The sequence below is a fragment of the Ipomoea triloba genome, chromosome 9 (genome assembly GCF_003576645.1).
Source record: "Ipomoea triloba cultivar NCNSP0323 chromosome 9, ASM357664v1".
Lineage (NCBI taxonomy): Eukaryota > Viridiplantae > Streptophyta > Magnoliopsida > Solanales > Convolvulaceae > Ipomoea > Ipomoea triloba.
The window spans coordinates 12,573,780-12,587,025 of NC_044924.1; the positions used below are offsets into that span (position 1 = coordinate 12,573,780).

At 35.3% G+C, this 13,246-nt stretch overlaps 2 protein-coding genes and 1 long non-coding RNA gene across 11 annotated transcripts; 1 reads left to right on the top strand and 2 right to left on the bottom strand.

Annotated features, from left to right (window-relative positions):
- Nucleotides 1–970: 970 nt before the first annotated feature.
- On the bottom strand, nucleotides 971–5,060 carry LOC116029300. Of its 8 annotated transcripts, XR_004100308.1 has the most exons (7): nucleotides 4,610–5,060; nucleotides 4,291–4,334; nucleotides 3,728–3,766; nucleotides 3,063–3,214; nucleotides 2,864–2,977; nucleotides 1,845–2,043; nucleotides 971–1,181 (listed from the first exon to the last, which is right to left on the bottom strand). It is a non-coding gene; the product is annotated as an uncharacterized LOC116029300 (long non-coding RNA). The 8 variants fall into 8 exon arrangements; XR_004100309.1 differs by lacking the exon at nucleotides 3,728–3,766 and having other exon boundaries at nucleotides 3,063–3,186; XR_004100304.1 differs by lacking the exon at nucleotides 3,728–3,766.
- A 2,043-nt stretch (nucleotides 5,061–7,103) lies between these two features.
- LOC116029299 (cytochrome b5 domain-containing protein RLF) lies at nucleotides 7,104–10,703 on the top strand. 2 transcript variants are annotated; one of them, XM_031271235.1, is made up of 6 exons: nucleotides 7,104–7,207; nucleotides 7,864–7,940; nucleotides 8,115–8,505; nucleotides 9,020–9,154; nucleotides 9,533–9,583; nucleotides 10,268–10,703. In XM_031271235.1, exons 2-6 carry the CDS (start codon nucleotides 7,908–7,910, stop codon nucleotides 10,342–10,344), a joined length of 687 nt encoding a protein of 228 aa, XP_031127095.1. In that variant the 5' UTR covers nucleotides 7,104–7,207; nucleotides 7,864–7,907; the 3' UTR covers nucleotides 10,345–10,703. The 2 variants fall into 2 exon arrangements, with proteins under 2 accessions (XP_031127095.1, XP_031127096.1); XM_031271236.1 differs by lacking the exon at nucleotides 7,104–7,207 and adding an exon at nucleotides 7,226–7,275.
- A 232-nt stretch (nucleotides 10,704–10,935) lies between these two features.
- On the bottom strand, nucleotides 10,936–12,548 carry LOC116029298. The gene is made up of 3 exons (XM_031271234.1): nucleotides 12,437–12,548; nucleotides 11,755–12,252; nucleotides 10,936–11,663 (listed from the first exon to the last, which is right to left on the bottom strand). The coding sequence occupies exons 1-3, from the start codon at nucleotides 12,510–12,512 to the stop codon at nucleotides 11,143–11,145; spliced, it is 1,095 nt and encodes a 364-aa protein (XP_031127094.1). The 5' UTR covers nucleotides 12,513–12,548; the 3' UTR covers nucleotides 10,936–11,142.
- Between the last annotated feature and the right edge of the window lie 698 nt (nucleotides 12,549–13,246).

Sequence of the window (13,246 nt, forward strand, 5' to 3'; positions counted from 1 at the left end):
CCATTTCCAAATCTACCAGCAAATGACACTAAAAGTTGCATTCCATTCCGGAAAACCATGCTTCGCTCCTTTGGCTTTCAGGTTCACCTCGATCCACTTCATGCAGGCTTTCCTTTGATCACGTTCGACAATCTGAGGAGGGATGATGACCTTCCAATTAAACCTCCAGGGCAGCAGTGTAGTTTCTCAAGACATGTTCAATGTTTTCGCTGGTATCACGACAGAGGTGGCAGTCATAAGAGTGTGTGAAATGCTTCCTCTTTCTTTCAGTGTTGCACATGATTCGGACATGCATGACAAGCTAGATAAAGTGTAAGTGTACAAATGATATACATTGGACCCTTTTATATTGGCTTAATTATTTGTCAAAACATATGTTAAAATTATTATATTGTATTAAGTTCTGGACTTGAGTCATGATCATACACGAAGCAGTCTGGATCTCAGTCAGGACGATATCCAGAGTGGACGAATTTTCTGTAACAGAATTCTGGTTTTCAAACTAGCTTTTCAGGTAGTTTTGAATTAATTAGAACAGCTTAATTTGAGGACTATTCAACTCTATTCAGACAAAGTGGTTATTGGTTTAAGCTATAAAAAGGACGCATTTATTTCTACATTTGATGAAGAAGTTGATTAAACTAATGAATTAATTCTCCAAATCCTCTACAAATTTATTCTCTATATTTCGAGTGGTTTAATCAGTGGTGCACGATTATCCGGAATGTATTTTTGTTGATTGGAAGGTTGTTGAAATCGACATGCGTCTGGAGTACAAAAAGAGGCATTTGCGTTTGGAGTACGTCAGACGCATATGCCGTAGACGCAATTGGTCCGGCCTATCTCCGGACGCAGCTGGTAATTTTTTATTTTTCTTTAAATAGCCTATCTGCGTCTAGAACTTCCCAGTTCCAGACGCAGATAGTCATTATTATTTTAAAAAAATAAAATTATTTGATAAAAATTTGAATTGATAATAATAATAAATACAATTTTTTTTCCCTGTACAAAATTGATAGTCATTACACATTACAAAAACCTCAATGGATAATCCACAAAAATTATACAAAAATTCAAAAAAATAAATATTTAAAAAATTATTATGCTAAAACATGCCCAGTTATCAATAATAGTGAGTAAAGCTCTTCCAGAGTTTGAGTTGGATCATGAATGCCTTTGCCCTACATAAAATGAACATAATATGTAATAAACAAGTCAAATTAACAATCTAACAAGGAAAAATGGTGACCTTTTCAGGACCATACCCTAAAGTATTTCAAGGAAAATAATATAATTAAACCCAGTAATTCAAGCAGCACTAGAATCAAAGCTTGTGAATTGTATTTAGTCCACGTAAGTTATGCAAATAGAACTCTCTACTTAGAATGAATGTAAATGACCCAAATTTTAGTTACCAATTATATGCATTTATAATTACAGTAAGCAACGGCCTGAACAGAGTTGGACACGAAATTAGCAAAGAAATGCCTTACTAGTTAATTTCCTTATTCAATATTTAAAGTTAAATGTTTTTTTATGGGAGTCTATCCGAGGTATGAAACAATCTGTCAGAATGTGAAAACTCACTGGGTTCTTTGAAAAAAAAAATGTATTACAATGCATAGAGTGCAATAGATCTGTCCTACAAAATAAAATTCTTTTGTAATTCATTTCAATAACTAATTAACTGCTAATATTGTATGTAATGTCCTATTCAACTCCACAAAACTATCAGCTGTCATAATCTTTTACTCCTCAGTGGCAATGCCATTAGTATTGCCATAAGTCAAACAATAACTACAACTCCCATGGCAATGAAACAAAAAGTAGAAAGCATAACATACCGTACAAGCAAGTGCATCACAGCCTGCATCATTTAGAGAATCGACATTTATCAAAGGAAGTGCATCACAGCCTACATCAAAAGATTTTGTATATTTTGCTTTCAATAGTTTGCCCAACATAAAATACCTTCCCAGTTATATAGGCAGCATAATACTTCCCATCAGCAGTTCCATATTCTCCCAAGACCCAACAAATGACCTTCAAGTCATGCAAAAAAAATCAAATAGCATTCATTAAATTGAATTGTCAAATTTAGGAGGAAAATGGAGTTGTGTGTAGTAACTTATAACTTAAATAAGAGGGAAAATAAAATATACTCCACATATTTCAGCACCATAAAGCCATGATTTCAGCATTATTTCGGCAACATACTAAAATTTTCATACAAAAGACATTATTTCGGCAACAACATAAGGCACAAGGAATTTACTTGTTCATTAAACCTTACAAGGCCATTTGGAAAAACTTGAAGGAGTTTACTTGTTCATTAAACTGACAATCGTATACTAAGTAGTGGAAAAAAAAAATGAAACCCCAAATTCCCTTTCTCTCATAGGAATCCAAAACCAATAAATTCCTGAATTAGCTAAATGGAACCTATGGAAAAAAAATGAAAAATGAAAAGCACTTTTGCAAACTTAAAAGCTTAAGCAGGAACCAGCCAGATTAATTCCTTCAAACCCAATCAACATTCAATAGTGTCCAAAATTTAATTGTGTAACCAGTAATCCAAAATCTCAAAAAGAAAAACTACAGAAACACAAATTAAATAAATTTTCCAATCCTCTATAAGCCAAAATAACTGCAATGTCCTCGCTACTTATACAGACAAACAGTGAACTGCATCTGAACAGAACAGAGAGTCCCACTATGGCATGAATCTAGAGCTGTTTATTATGCTAGCTAAATGCGGTCAGAATAGCGTGTTTAACTGGACAAGTGTAGAAAATAGAGTTACACAGGAGAAATAGCCACTTAATTATTGAGGTAACCATGAAATGTAAAGAGCAGCATGCACCTTGACAATAGGTGTGATGAACTCCACTAAGAATGATGGAACGTTCAGCAATGATGGCCAGAATGTGTGAATGAAATTGATTAGAAGCCCATTGATGTGAGAACCATCATGATCCTGAAAATCAGATTTGGAATCCTGTTAGAAAAGAAGCTTAAAATAGTGCATATATGTTGTTACAAGTCTTTAACATAAAAATAACCTAATCCGTCATTATAATTAAATGTCCATATCTCAACGTTTTGACACTGTTGGTTTTCTTTCCATCAGCTTTAGTCCGTGCTTTTCTTTGTTGGAATTCATAAGTTGCATCTGCATGTGAAGGCCTGTATGCAAGTGACATTTCACTGTAGTCTGAGGATACAAGATAATGAAAACCCAAAGTTACTTGGTAATGTAAAGTAGGAAATTCACATGACACCCCATGGGAAATGTTCAAAACATGAGAACTTATATTTCTAGCGACTTTAGCACAATACATAATACCATACATGTCTTTTCACATACTTCATACAGAGCACTGGACCATTACAGGTAAGCATAGAAAAACCTTCCTTTTGAAATATAAGGCATAACGACAGAGTTTCAACCTTTCAAATAACAAGCAAGTAAAAATTATAAAATATATTACGTCATTAAGCCATGAGAAATGCACATATATACTATCTTAGAATATAATTCAATCAAAATATAGAATCACTGTAATCAAGACAAATGATACTCTAGCCTTACATAATTTCAGAAATCAGAAAACTAAATACATCAGAAAACTATTAAAATACCAGAATGAAACAATCACTAAAAACTTCTAGTTTTATTCCCTCTTTTGAGTGATTGAGTCTAAAAGGCAGTAGTATAAATCCTTACATTCCCTCTCTGATCAGTGTTTGGTTCTTCAACTTGAAACTAAGAAACAGATATATGTGCTTCATCAGTTCAATGTCATTTGAAGTTTAAATTAAAAACAGTTAAATAAATTGTGCAATATTACAGCTAAACAACCAATAGCAAGAGATGAAGCAGAAGCAAAATGGTAAGAATCACAAAGGTGTTAAGACCATGAGATCAACAGACCTATAGATCATTGTTAAACGAAGTCACCAAGTAATTAAAAATTGAGTATTATATTTGTTAGCAAACTAGTAATGCTTATGACATCAAACTATAATATGAGAACAAGTGAATGATAAGTAGTCACTTAAGTAAATTTGACAATTACATCCTTGATTTGTTCTATCTTGCCCAGTTGCCCATAAATAAACAAAGACAAAATAGAGGAAGCCAATTAACCACAGCTTTATTAAATTCCACTTTGCTTACCCCGTCCAGAGACTGCTGTTCATTTTGATTCATTCAAAACCATCATCTCAAGGCTAAAGTTTTATCTTGTATTCTTGTTTGTGAGAATAGAAGACATTAAGATAGATTACCTTTATAGGAAGGTTAGAGACAGAATCAAGCCAAGTAATAGTCCCTGAGAAAGAAGAAAATAAATTAGTTATCAATTATCTTGAAGATATTTGGTCCATGAAACTATGAAGAAATAAAAATCGGAGTGGCTTTTACCAATCCTTCAAGCACTCTTCTCCCTTTAATTACTACCTCCTGGATCTAGTTTCAAATTTAAACCCAGTGGAAAAAATTAAAGCAAAGAAAAGCAATTTTACAAATATTTATTATTTTAGAGAACAAAATCACAGAAACGCTAGCAATTGAATATATAAACGCATATATTTATGTTTAACGTACATGTGCGAACGGCGAACGGCGGTGGTAGCGTCGGCATCGCAGGGGAGCCGGTGGTTGCGTCACGGTGGTGGAGATCTCGACGAAGCAGATCGGTAGGGGAGGCGTCGTTGGTCTCGACTACTGCTCCGAAACGACGAAGCTGCAGATCGACAGAGGGCTGTAGACCGGCGGCAATGCAGCTAATGGCTAGGGGTGGAGGCAGCGGCTCTATGAGGGAAGATGGAGCTGAAGGCGGCGCTGTGGGAGAAGAAGACGAGCGACCGTGGCGACGGGAGGCGGAGGCTGTGGACGACGAGCGATCTGAATGGTGCGGTGGTAATGGGATTCTCTGCGATGGAAGCCGATTTTGCCCTATCCGCGATGTGTTGTTATTTTAAGGAGGAAGAAGCCAATTTTGCCCTAATTCTCTGCGTCCGAAGTGGGACTTGGGACGCAGATGATGTAACGTGCCTATCAGCTGCGTCCGAAGTGGGTACTTCGGACGCAGCTGGTCCATTTTTCAAAAAAAAAAAAAATTAAATATGGGATAACCACCGCGTCACTTTATGCGTCTGGAGTTGAAACTCCGGACGCAAATTGTCTTATATTTTTGATAAATTTTGTACTAGTGAGAATACATAGAATGTTTGTCCAGAATATTCACACAAAATACACAAAACTCATCCTCCTAACATTCGAATGCACAAACGCATCGCAACATGTGTTAATAACATGAATACATAGAATATTGACACAAAATACACAGAACTCATCCTCCTAAACATTTGAATGCACAAACACATCACAACACGTGTTACTAACATGGATACACAGAACGGTTGCCTAGAATACACAGAATGATTACCTGGAATACACAGAACGATTACCTAGAATACACAGAATATTAACTTAAATACATAGACCGGCCGAAACAGGAAACTTGATTTCCAAAAAAAAGGGACGGTTAATTTACAATGCTCAAAACAACGTCGTTTACATACGTGGTGCACGGTATAATTTGCCGTTTAGTGCTCCAGATGAGATTCAAGTTGGTACCATCCAGGTCCATCTTGTGAGTAGTAGACAGCTTGTAAGTCGACGTAGGGGTTTGTTTTCACATAAGGCCTTCCCCAATAGTGATCGGGTTTTGAGGAGATTTTACAGGTGTGATTAGAAAAGAGAAAATGTAAGGGGAAGAAAAAAGAAAAAAAAAACAAAATAAAATCTGAAATTTAAAACAAAACGAAAATAAAAAACAAACTGAGAGACTTACGCGCCCCGACGCAGATTTTGCGCGCAACGCACTAACTTTTGCGTTGTTCTCTTGCCACATCTCTGCTACACCTCTGCCAAAATTCATACACTTGCAGGAAGAAAATCTCAACAAAATTTCAAACATCACATTCGTTAAAAACTTAATCTGTGGATTTTACTGTTCCAAAACCCTCCCCAATATCACTATTGGGGAAGGCCTAATGGAATCATTGAGATTAGGATCACTTGAAAGCATAATATTTCTCAACTTGCTTCTTAACTTATTTTTTTATCTTTTAGAAATTATTATACAAGTCAAGATCTTCTGATTTAGTGGCACCCGGTTGCATCCCATATGGAAGGGGGTGATTTCGAGTCTTTAGTAGGTTGAGAAAGTAGATATGAACAGATATTGCATTGTAACAGAACCAGTTATACTAAAAAACAGAAGAAATTATTTGTACAAAATTTTCAATTTATAGCCCAAGCGACCCACATTTGAATACATGTTCACGTCGAAACCTCGTTAGTGATAAATAGTAATTAGAACTCATGACTTTCAAATAGGAAAATGCCTCACCATCACGGCTACCTATTTTAGGGTGAATTTTACTATTTTAAACACTGAATTTAATAAACCTTTTTGGCAAATTATACTATGAATTAGAATCTACCTTGTATTGTAGACTCTATTTCAAAAGTAACTTTTGAATTTGAGATAAAGTACAAACAAGCCATTGTACTATTTGAAAAATAGTAATTAACCCATCGAACTCGAATAACCCCAAATAAGTTATCGAACTCGGAAAAAAAAAGCAATTAAGCCACTGAAATTGGAAAAAAGAGCAATTAACATTTTTAACAGGTTAACTTCATGTTAAAGTACAAATACTGAACTATCTAGGAAACATCAATTAAGCCATCAAACTCAAATAACTCCCAAATAAGTCATTTTTTTTACTTTATTTTATGAGTTAATTCCATGTTTTGACCTAGATTTATAAGTGACAATCTACTTTTAGTCTTTTTTTAACAGAACATTCTTATTTATTTATTTGTTTTTTTTTATGAATTATGGCCAAGCATTTATTTAATCAAATGAAAAAAAAAAAAAGTAAAACAAAAATTAATTCGGCCATGGTATAACAATTGAACCTTTTTGGATCGAAATTTTTTTGGGCTTTCCAATTAACTAGGCTTGATCATGAAGAATTGGTCTGGGCTTCTGCCCAATTTACTTTAAAGAATTTCCATCTTCCACCAATCATTTGTCTATAGTTGAAAGAAAAGTGAAATACGACCCGTCTCCAACCTCGCAATCAAACAACTTCGAAGACTGGAAGATCAATTTCAACTCCAACGAAAGTAAGCCATCTCTCTCTCCATATGCATGTGAAGGTGTAGATATATCTTTTCCATTTTTATACATACAGGTTTGTGTGTATTTGTTGATGTAGAGGATATACTGTATTCGTACATATTGCGTGAGAAGAAATCTATTTGTTTTGCTTGATGAGATTTTCGCCAAGAACCGAAGTAGAGAAATTGAAATTATTTATTGAGTTTATGGATGAGTTCATGAAGTACAAAATTGACTTTAAGAAATTGAAAAAAAATGTTGAATTGATGATCGGAAATCAATGGTATAGCCGTTCAAATTAGATCATAATGCAAACCTATAAAATGAGAAGAGTTAGTGTATAATTTTATTTATGTGATTTGACAATAAATGTTACTTGAACTGAGTAATCATAACGAGCAGTTAAAATGGAATGTTGTTTTTTTTTTTTTTTGGTATGGATATGTTTTAGAAGCCGGAGTTAGTGTCATTATCATGTTTAAGATGGTTATCCATTGAATAGTACAGGCCAGGAATTTGCACTAGATATTCTTTAGTTTAAGTGTTTAACAAACTGCTCTGGTTGGACATATTTTTTCTGTGATCAGTAATTACTATGTTTTTGCTAAACCATAGAAAAACAACCTTTTTAGTGGGTTTGCTTTCTCAAAAAAATTTTCAGGCAGGATTAGTTTTTGGAGACATTGAGGCTGGTTCCTGTTTGGAATGGCTAATGATGATGATTTCACATTTTGTCAGGTGAGTTCTTTTAAGTTTGACAAGTTTGACCGACAGTGGATTTTAGATACTGTTTGTTGACCTTGAACCGTATCAACTTTTCTCATAACATTGTTGTAAGATCAATGTCAGCTTGTATAGTTTCTCTCTCTCTCTCTCTCTCCCTGTTAATTAAAAGTTTGTTTACTGTGATAGGTTGCTCGCCCAAATTACCAAGAGGGTACTGAAGCAGAAAAGGTTGTTCAAGATATAAATGGGATCAGAATAGAAGAAAACCCGTCAAATTGTGTTGCTGCTAGCCAGAGTAATGGTGACTTTTGGCAGGACAAATTGCCAAGTACTGCTACCTTAAATAAGCAGGGGAGAGTTGGTTCTTTATCTTTCAACGTTATAGACACTTCTCAAAAACAAGTGAGTGAAAGTTCTAGTCAAGGAGCATCAGGAAACATTAAGACTCCAGTTAAAGCTTCACAGGGGCCAATAAATTCTGCAAGGAAGCCTGCACCTCGAGCAAAAGTGCCTTTTGAGAAAGGGTATAGCCAGATGGACTGGCTTAAGCTTACAACAACACACCCTGACCTTGCAGGTATGAGTCTTCATGAAATGTTTTTGTTCCATGTCAAAACTTTTTCATGCTTTCTCTCATTCTGCTGAAATACATGTGAGTCAGATTGTTTCTTGCTTTTTTTATCTGGAAAAGTATCTTGTGTTGTTCTTTTTTTATTTATACTTGTTTACATGTGCTGTTTGTTTTATGGGTAAACATTTACCTGTGAGAAATTCTGTCCATCATATGGTTTTTTCCTACATAGTTAGAAATCTGAGGGTTTGTCTCACTAGAAAGAGAAATATTAGTCCCATAACAAATGAAAATATAAAATCTTAACAAATCTTTTTTGTCTAACTACAGTAAAAATATTCTAAAAATTTTGAGTCCCATAAATGAACAAAATTTGGATGATCAATTTCTGTTTGAGTATCATGCTGGTATTCTAAGAAACATGATTTCTGGTGCTTGTGTTGTCAACCTATGAGGCTATGATGGCCTTGATCTCTATGCATTGATTCATATTCCAGTCCTTCGCTTTTCTTAACCTCAGGACTGAAAGGGCATTCAAATAGACGACTCATATCTATAAATGAAGTTAAACAGCACCAAAGTGAGGGTTCAATGTGGACTGTTCTTAAAGGCCGTGTTTACAATATATCACCATATATGAAATTTCATCCAGGAGGTATGCCTCTTTTTTATTGTCCAATGTTGTAGCAGTAATATGAACAATTTCCCTTCATTTTCTCAGCTTCTGCTGCTAGTTGTTGCAAATTTGTTGGTGGGTAGATGGATACTTCTCTCCTTATCAGATGTGTTTTAATTTTTTTATAAATTTCACACAGAATTAAAGTTCAAAAATTTTTCTGAGTAGTAGCAGAAAGTGAACTGTCAATCTTGAGTGGATTGCTATACTGTAGTATTGGTACTGCAAAAAATCCACTTCTATACTCTATTGCTAAAAGTTTCAGCATCAGCTAGGCCTTAGTTTGTAACGTGGTTATTGTTAACTACAGTTTAATAACTAAAAGTTGACATTTTCTTGTGCAATATTATTCCTCAGGTGTTGACATGCTGATGAAGGCTGTTGGAAAAGATTGCACAGCTTTATTCAGTATCCTTTGCTAGAATTTGGAAATGTCAGTAGTTCTCTTTGCAATATTAGAATGTCTGAACCTGATAGCAAACTAGTTGAATAAGTCATGAGAATAGCCTTTTTATTTGATCACATTCCTTTACATTAACTCAATGAATTAGTCAATGAAAAAAACAAGATTCTAAAATGAATGACTTAAAATGATATCTGCGTCCCATGCTATCACCAATAGATGATTCAAATGTCTTATTACTGCCTGAAACAAAGCATTAGTGCTGTGTTGTACTTTACCTGCTGGTTTCTAATTCACTTGAAAACTCACTTATAAGCTTAAGATTATTTGATTTAATTGATTTCAATTTAAGACGGTTCAGGGTAATTTGGTTACCAACTTAGCATAGAAGGTACAATTTGGAGTGGACTTGTTCTGCACTTAAAACTTTATAGTTGTTATGATATGGGTCCCTATCTCCATATCTAAATGAAGAAGCTAAATTTTCTAGAGTAGTCAGTCTGTAAAGAAAAAAAAAAAAAAAGGGACCCTTTAAACTTTTTAATCTCTATAAATATCAATTGTAATATGAGTATGTAAATGTGTCAACTAGAGGTCTGTATAAATTGCAAATACTGGTGTTGCTTTCTAATGCTCTCTAACAATTGCTCATTGTCTCAGACAGTTGCAATCCTTAGTACTTCTTTTAGATAAATACCATGCTTGGGTTAATGCAGAATTTTTATTGGAGAAGTGTCTTGTTGGCATTCTAGATGAGAGCCAGTGAAGATGTTTGTATTCCAAGATTCAAGTATGATTCTCAGCAAAAAGTATAATCATCTCCAACATACTGACCTTGAAGAGAAGGCATATTTATCTTCTTTAAATAAAGGCCTTAAATTGTTTGCCTTATTCGCTGTGAAAAAATAAAAAGTTGGCAGAAGAATCTACAATTTGGTTTTTAGATAAAAACCCTGAGAATGGGAATTGTTGTGCTACTTCATTTCATTCTAATATGAGGAAAAATAGAAAAAGATACGAAAAGAAAATGAAAAGCAAAGAAACACCTTCTGGACATGTTGTATAACTATTGCTGTTCTTGGGATTTGCTAATATAAGTTTATCTGCTCATGGCATTTCCTCACATGAATTGGATTTTGTAGTGGTGCTTCTGTCTTGTTCATTGATCAACTGTGTTTTTGTGTGTGATAAGCTAATCTTTGTTAATGCTTTTAGAGTGAAAAAATAGTATCCTGATAAGAAATGCAGAATAGAAAATGTTTTCAGGAAGGTGCACTAGTGGAAATGACAATCTATAGAAGCTATGCTGCGATGAGGTAAGGCTAATACAAGTTCATAAAGTAATGCTTATAGGTTAGTGTCAAGCAGATGGCATTTATTTGGACTGATTTTACATGCTTATTGTGCAAACTTGATTCTTTTGATTTCTTCCATTCTAAATTTTAGTTTAAGCAATTACAAAGTTGCAACATGTGCCTCACAGTGTTCATTTCTCATGTGAGGTGTAAATGAAAAGTTCATATGACCATTACAAACTGGCTGTATAGTTCTGAGGATGATAAACCTAAGCAACAGGGGATACTTTAACTTCATCAATAATAGGACCACAAAGAGTTCCAAAGTTGTTCATCCTAGCATGATAGAAGGAACTGAAGAATGTTAACCTAGTCCTAATGCCTAACGCTGTAAACTTGAAGCTTATGGTCTTGAAATTGCCCTTTCCTACAGATTTGAATGGAACTTTGAAGGCATGCGTTCCTACAAATGCTTCAACCATCATGTCTCCATGGCAATCGTTTTTTGCATCTCCTACAGTGAATGTAAGGATGTAGTTCTTGTTTGGGAGTGTTCTGATGATTTGTGCAATGGCACTCTCTTTCCCTGCTACTAATTCTATGGCTGCACGGCCAAAGGGGACTTTGAAGTGTACTCTGTCAATGTACTTGACAGCTTTTAGTGATTCGATGATCCAGCCTGGAAGTGGGGATTCTACATCTTCTGTCTTCGGGGGGATTAGGATACCATCTGATGCATTTCTTAGACGGTGGGGGCCCTCCTCAAAACCACCATTCTTGACCAAGTTATCTGCAAGAAGTCCAGAAAATTATCAGAAACACAGAATCAGAAAAATTGAGAGAAGCAAAAGGCAAATAGGTTGTTGAAAAGTGAATTATACTTCTAGTGAACCGTGGAGGCAAAAGTTCTTTGATAGCAATCGCATCTATAAGTGGGCCACAAGCAGGATCTTCTTGCATTCCAGGATTGTGTATGATCACCTTTGCAAATTTGGAAGTGGCTCTGAAGGCCCAACCATAAACATCACCGCCGTTGCTACTATACACAGTCTGCATAGGAATGTCCCCAGATGCTGGTGGCACTGAGACCCTCAGCACCTCTTGTTGTGCGCAGGTTCTCGAGGCTGCAAATGTGAGTGCATACAGAGTCCCCTTCTTCACCCGGATTGTCTGAGAAATTGAGGCCTCATTCCCAAGCCTAACAGCATGGATGCCGTTTGACACCGGAAAGTACATCCCGCTCGGCTGCACCCCACCAGAGATGTACTCAACAATTCCAGAGGTTTCCCATTTCGGTAAGGCATATTTCCCTTGAAGTACTGTATGCTTGACATTAGTTGCCTTTGGTTGCTTTTCAAAGTTCCCATTTGGTAGAAAACCTATATAAAAAAAATAAATCATAAATAAAAGCCAAATGAATGTATTTGCTTTAGAAGTCTTTTTTTTTTAAACCTGGAACACTGGAGGATTATGAACCCAAGATTAAGGTTATTTTTTACTAGCAATTCAATATTTGGTTTGGTTCAGGGAATTGGAGATGAGATTAAGTATAGTTGAGATTACCTTCAAGAGGAGCTTTAAGAGCAGAAACTGTGAAGAGTAAGCAGAAAAAAAGCACTAGAGAAATCTTCACTACCATCTTGTAGGCTTGCAGCACCTAGAAGGTGAACAAAACACAGAACCTACAAGTCTGGATAGAAAGGATGAAAAGATTAGCAGTAGGGCCTAATTCTACTACCTACATTTATACACTAGTCTCCAACTCTCCATGGGGAAGAGAGAGAAAGATGGAAACTATGGAGGAAGGGGAAGGGAACAAGAACATAATGAACCACCCTGTATCTTTCATTATTGTTTTCTGTTTGTCTCCAATGGGTTCCCTGATCTAGAAACCCCACTCTTTCTCCATAATCCATGCTGCAGACTTTCATTCTTTAATAGGAGAAACCACTAAACCTGGATGTGTTTAGACTGATAGCCATAAACAAATCCTAATAAGAATATTAGCGTTAGCGAGAATTAAGTTATACTAGTTAGAACACCTTGCTGTTAGCTAACTGCTATTGTTTTTAATATCTTTTAGGGATCAATTTATTTACAAACTCTGTATATGTTTATGCCATAGGCATTCAAACCAATGGCATGAAGATGAATACTAGTATACTAGTATGTGTGACGCTTTATGAATTTAATTACGTCAGGTAGTGATGCATGTTTTTTTTTTTTTTTTAAACTATGGTTCATGACCTCAAATTTTAAATTTTAATACTCATTGGGTTATAGCTAATTCTATATCCAGTTATTGTTGAACATCATATGGGAGATATTTCTCCTAGCTCATGTTGCTAGGAGAAATCTCTCCCATATGACTAT

Bases quoted from the DNA above. Each gene is read 5' to 3' on its own strand.
- LOC116029299 (XM_031271235.1), top strand. From the start codon at position 7,908: ATGGCTAATGATGATGATTTCACATTTTGTCAG. The intron at 9,155-9,532 runs GTATGCCTCTTT...ATTATTCCTCAG, and splicing joins TATGAAATTTCATCCAGGAG to GTGTTGACATGCTGATGAAG. The intron at 9,584-10,267 runs GTATCCTTTGCT...TACTTCTTTTAG, and splicing joins AGATTGCACAGCTTTATTCA to ATAAATACCATGCTTGGGTT.
- LOC116029298 (XM_031271234.1), bottom strand. From the start codon at position 12,512: ATGGTAGTGAAGATTTCTCTAGTGCTTTTTTTCTGCTTACTCTTCACA. The intron at 12,253-12,436 runs GTAATCTCAACT...TTTTTTATATAG, and splicing joins TCTTAAAGCTCCTCTTGAAG to GTTTTCTACCAAATGGGAAC. The intron at 11,664-11,754 runs GTATAATTCACT...GACTTCTTGCAG, and splicing joins GCCTCCACGGTTCACTAGAA to ATAACTTGGTCAAGAATGGT.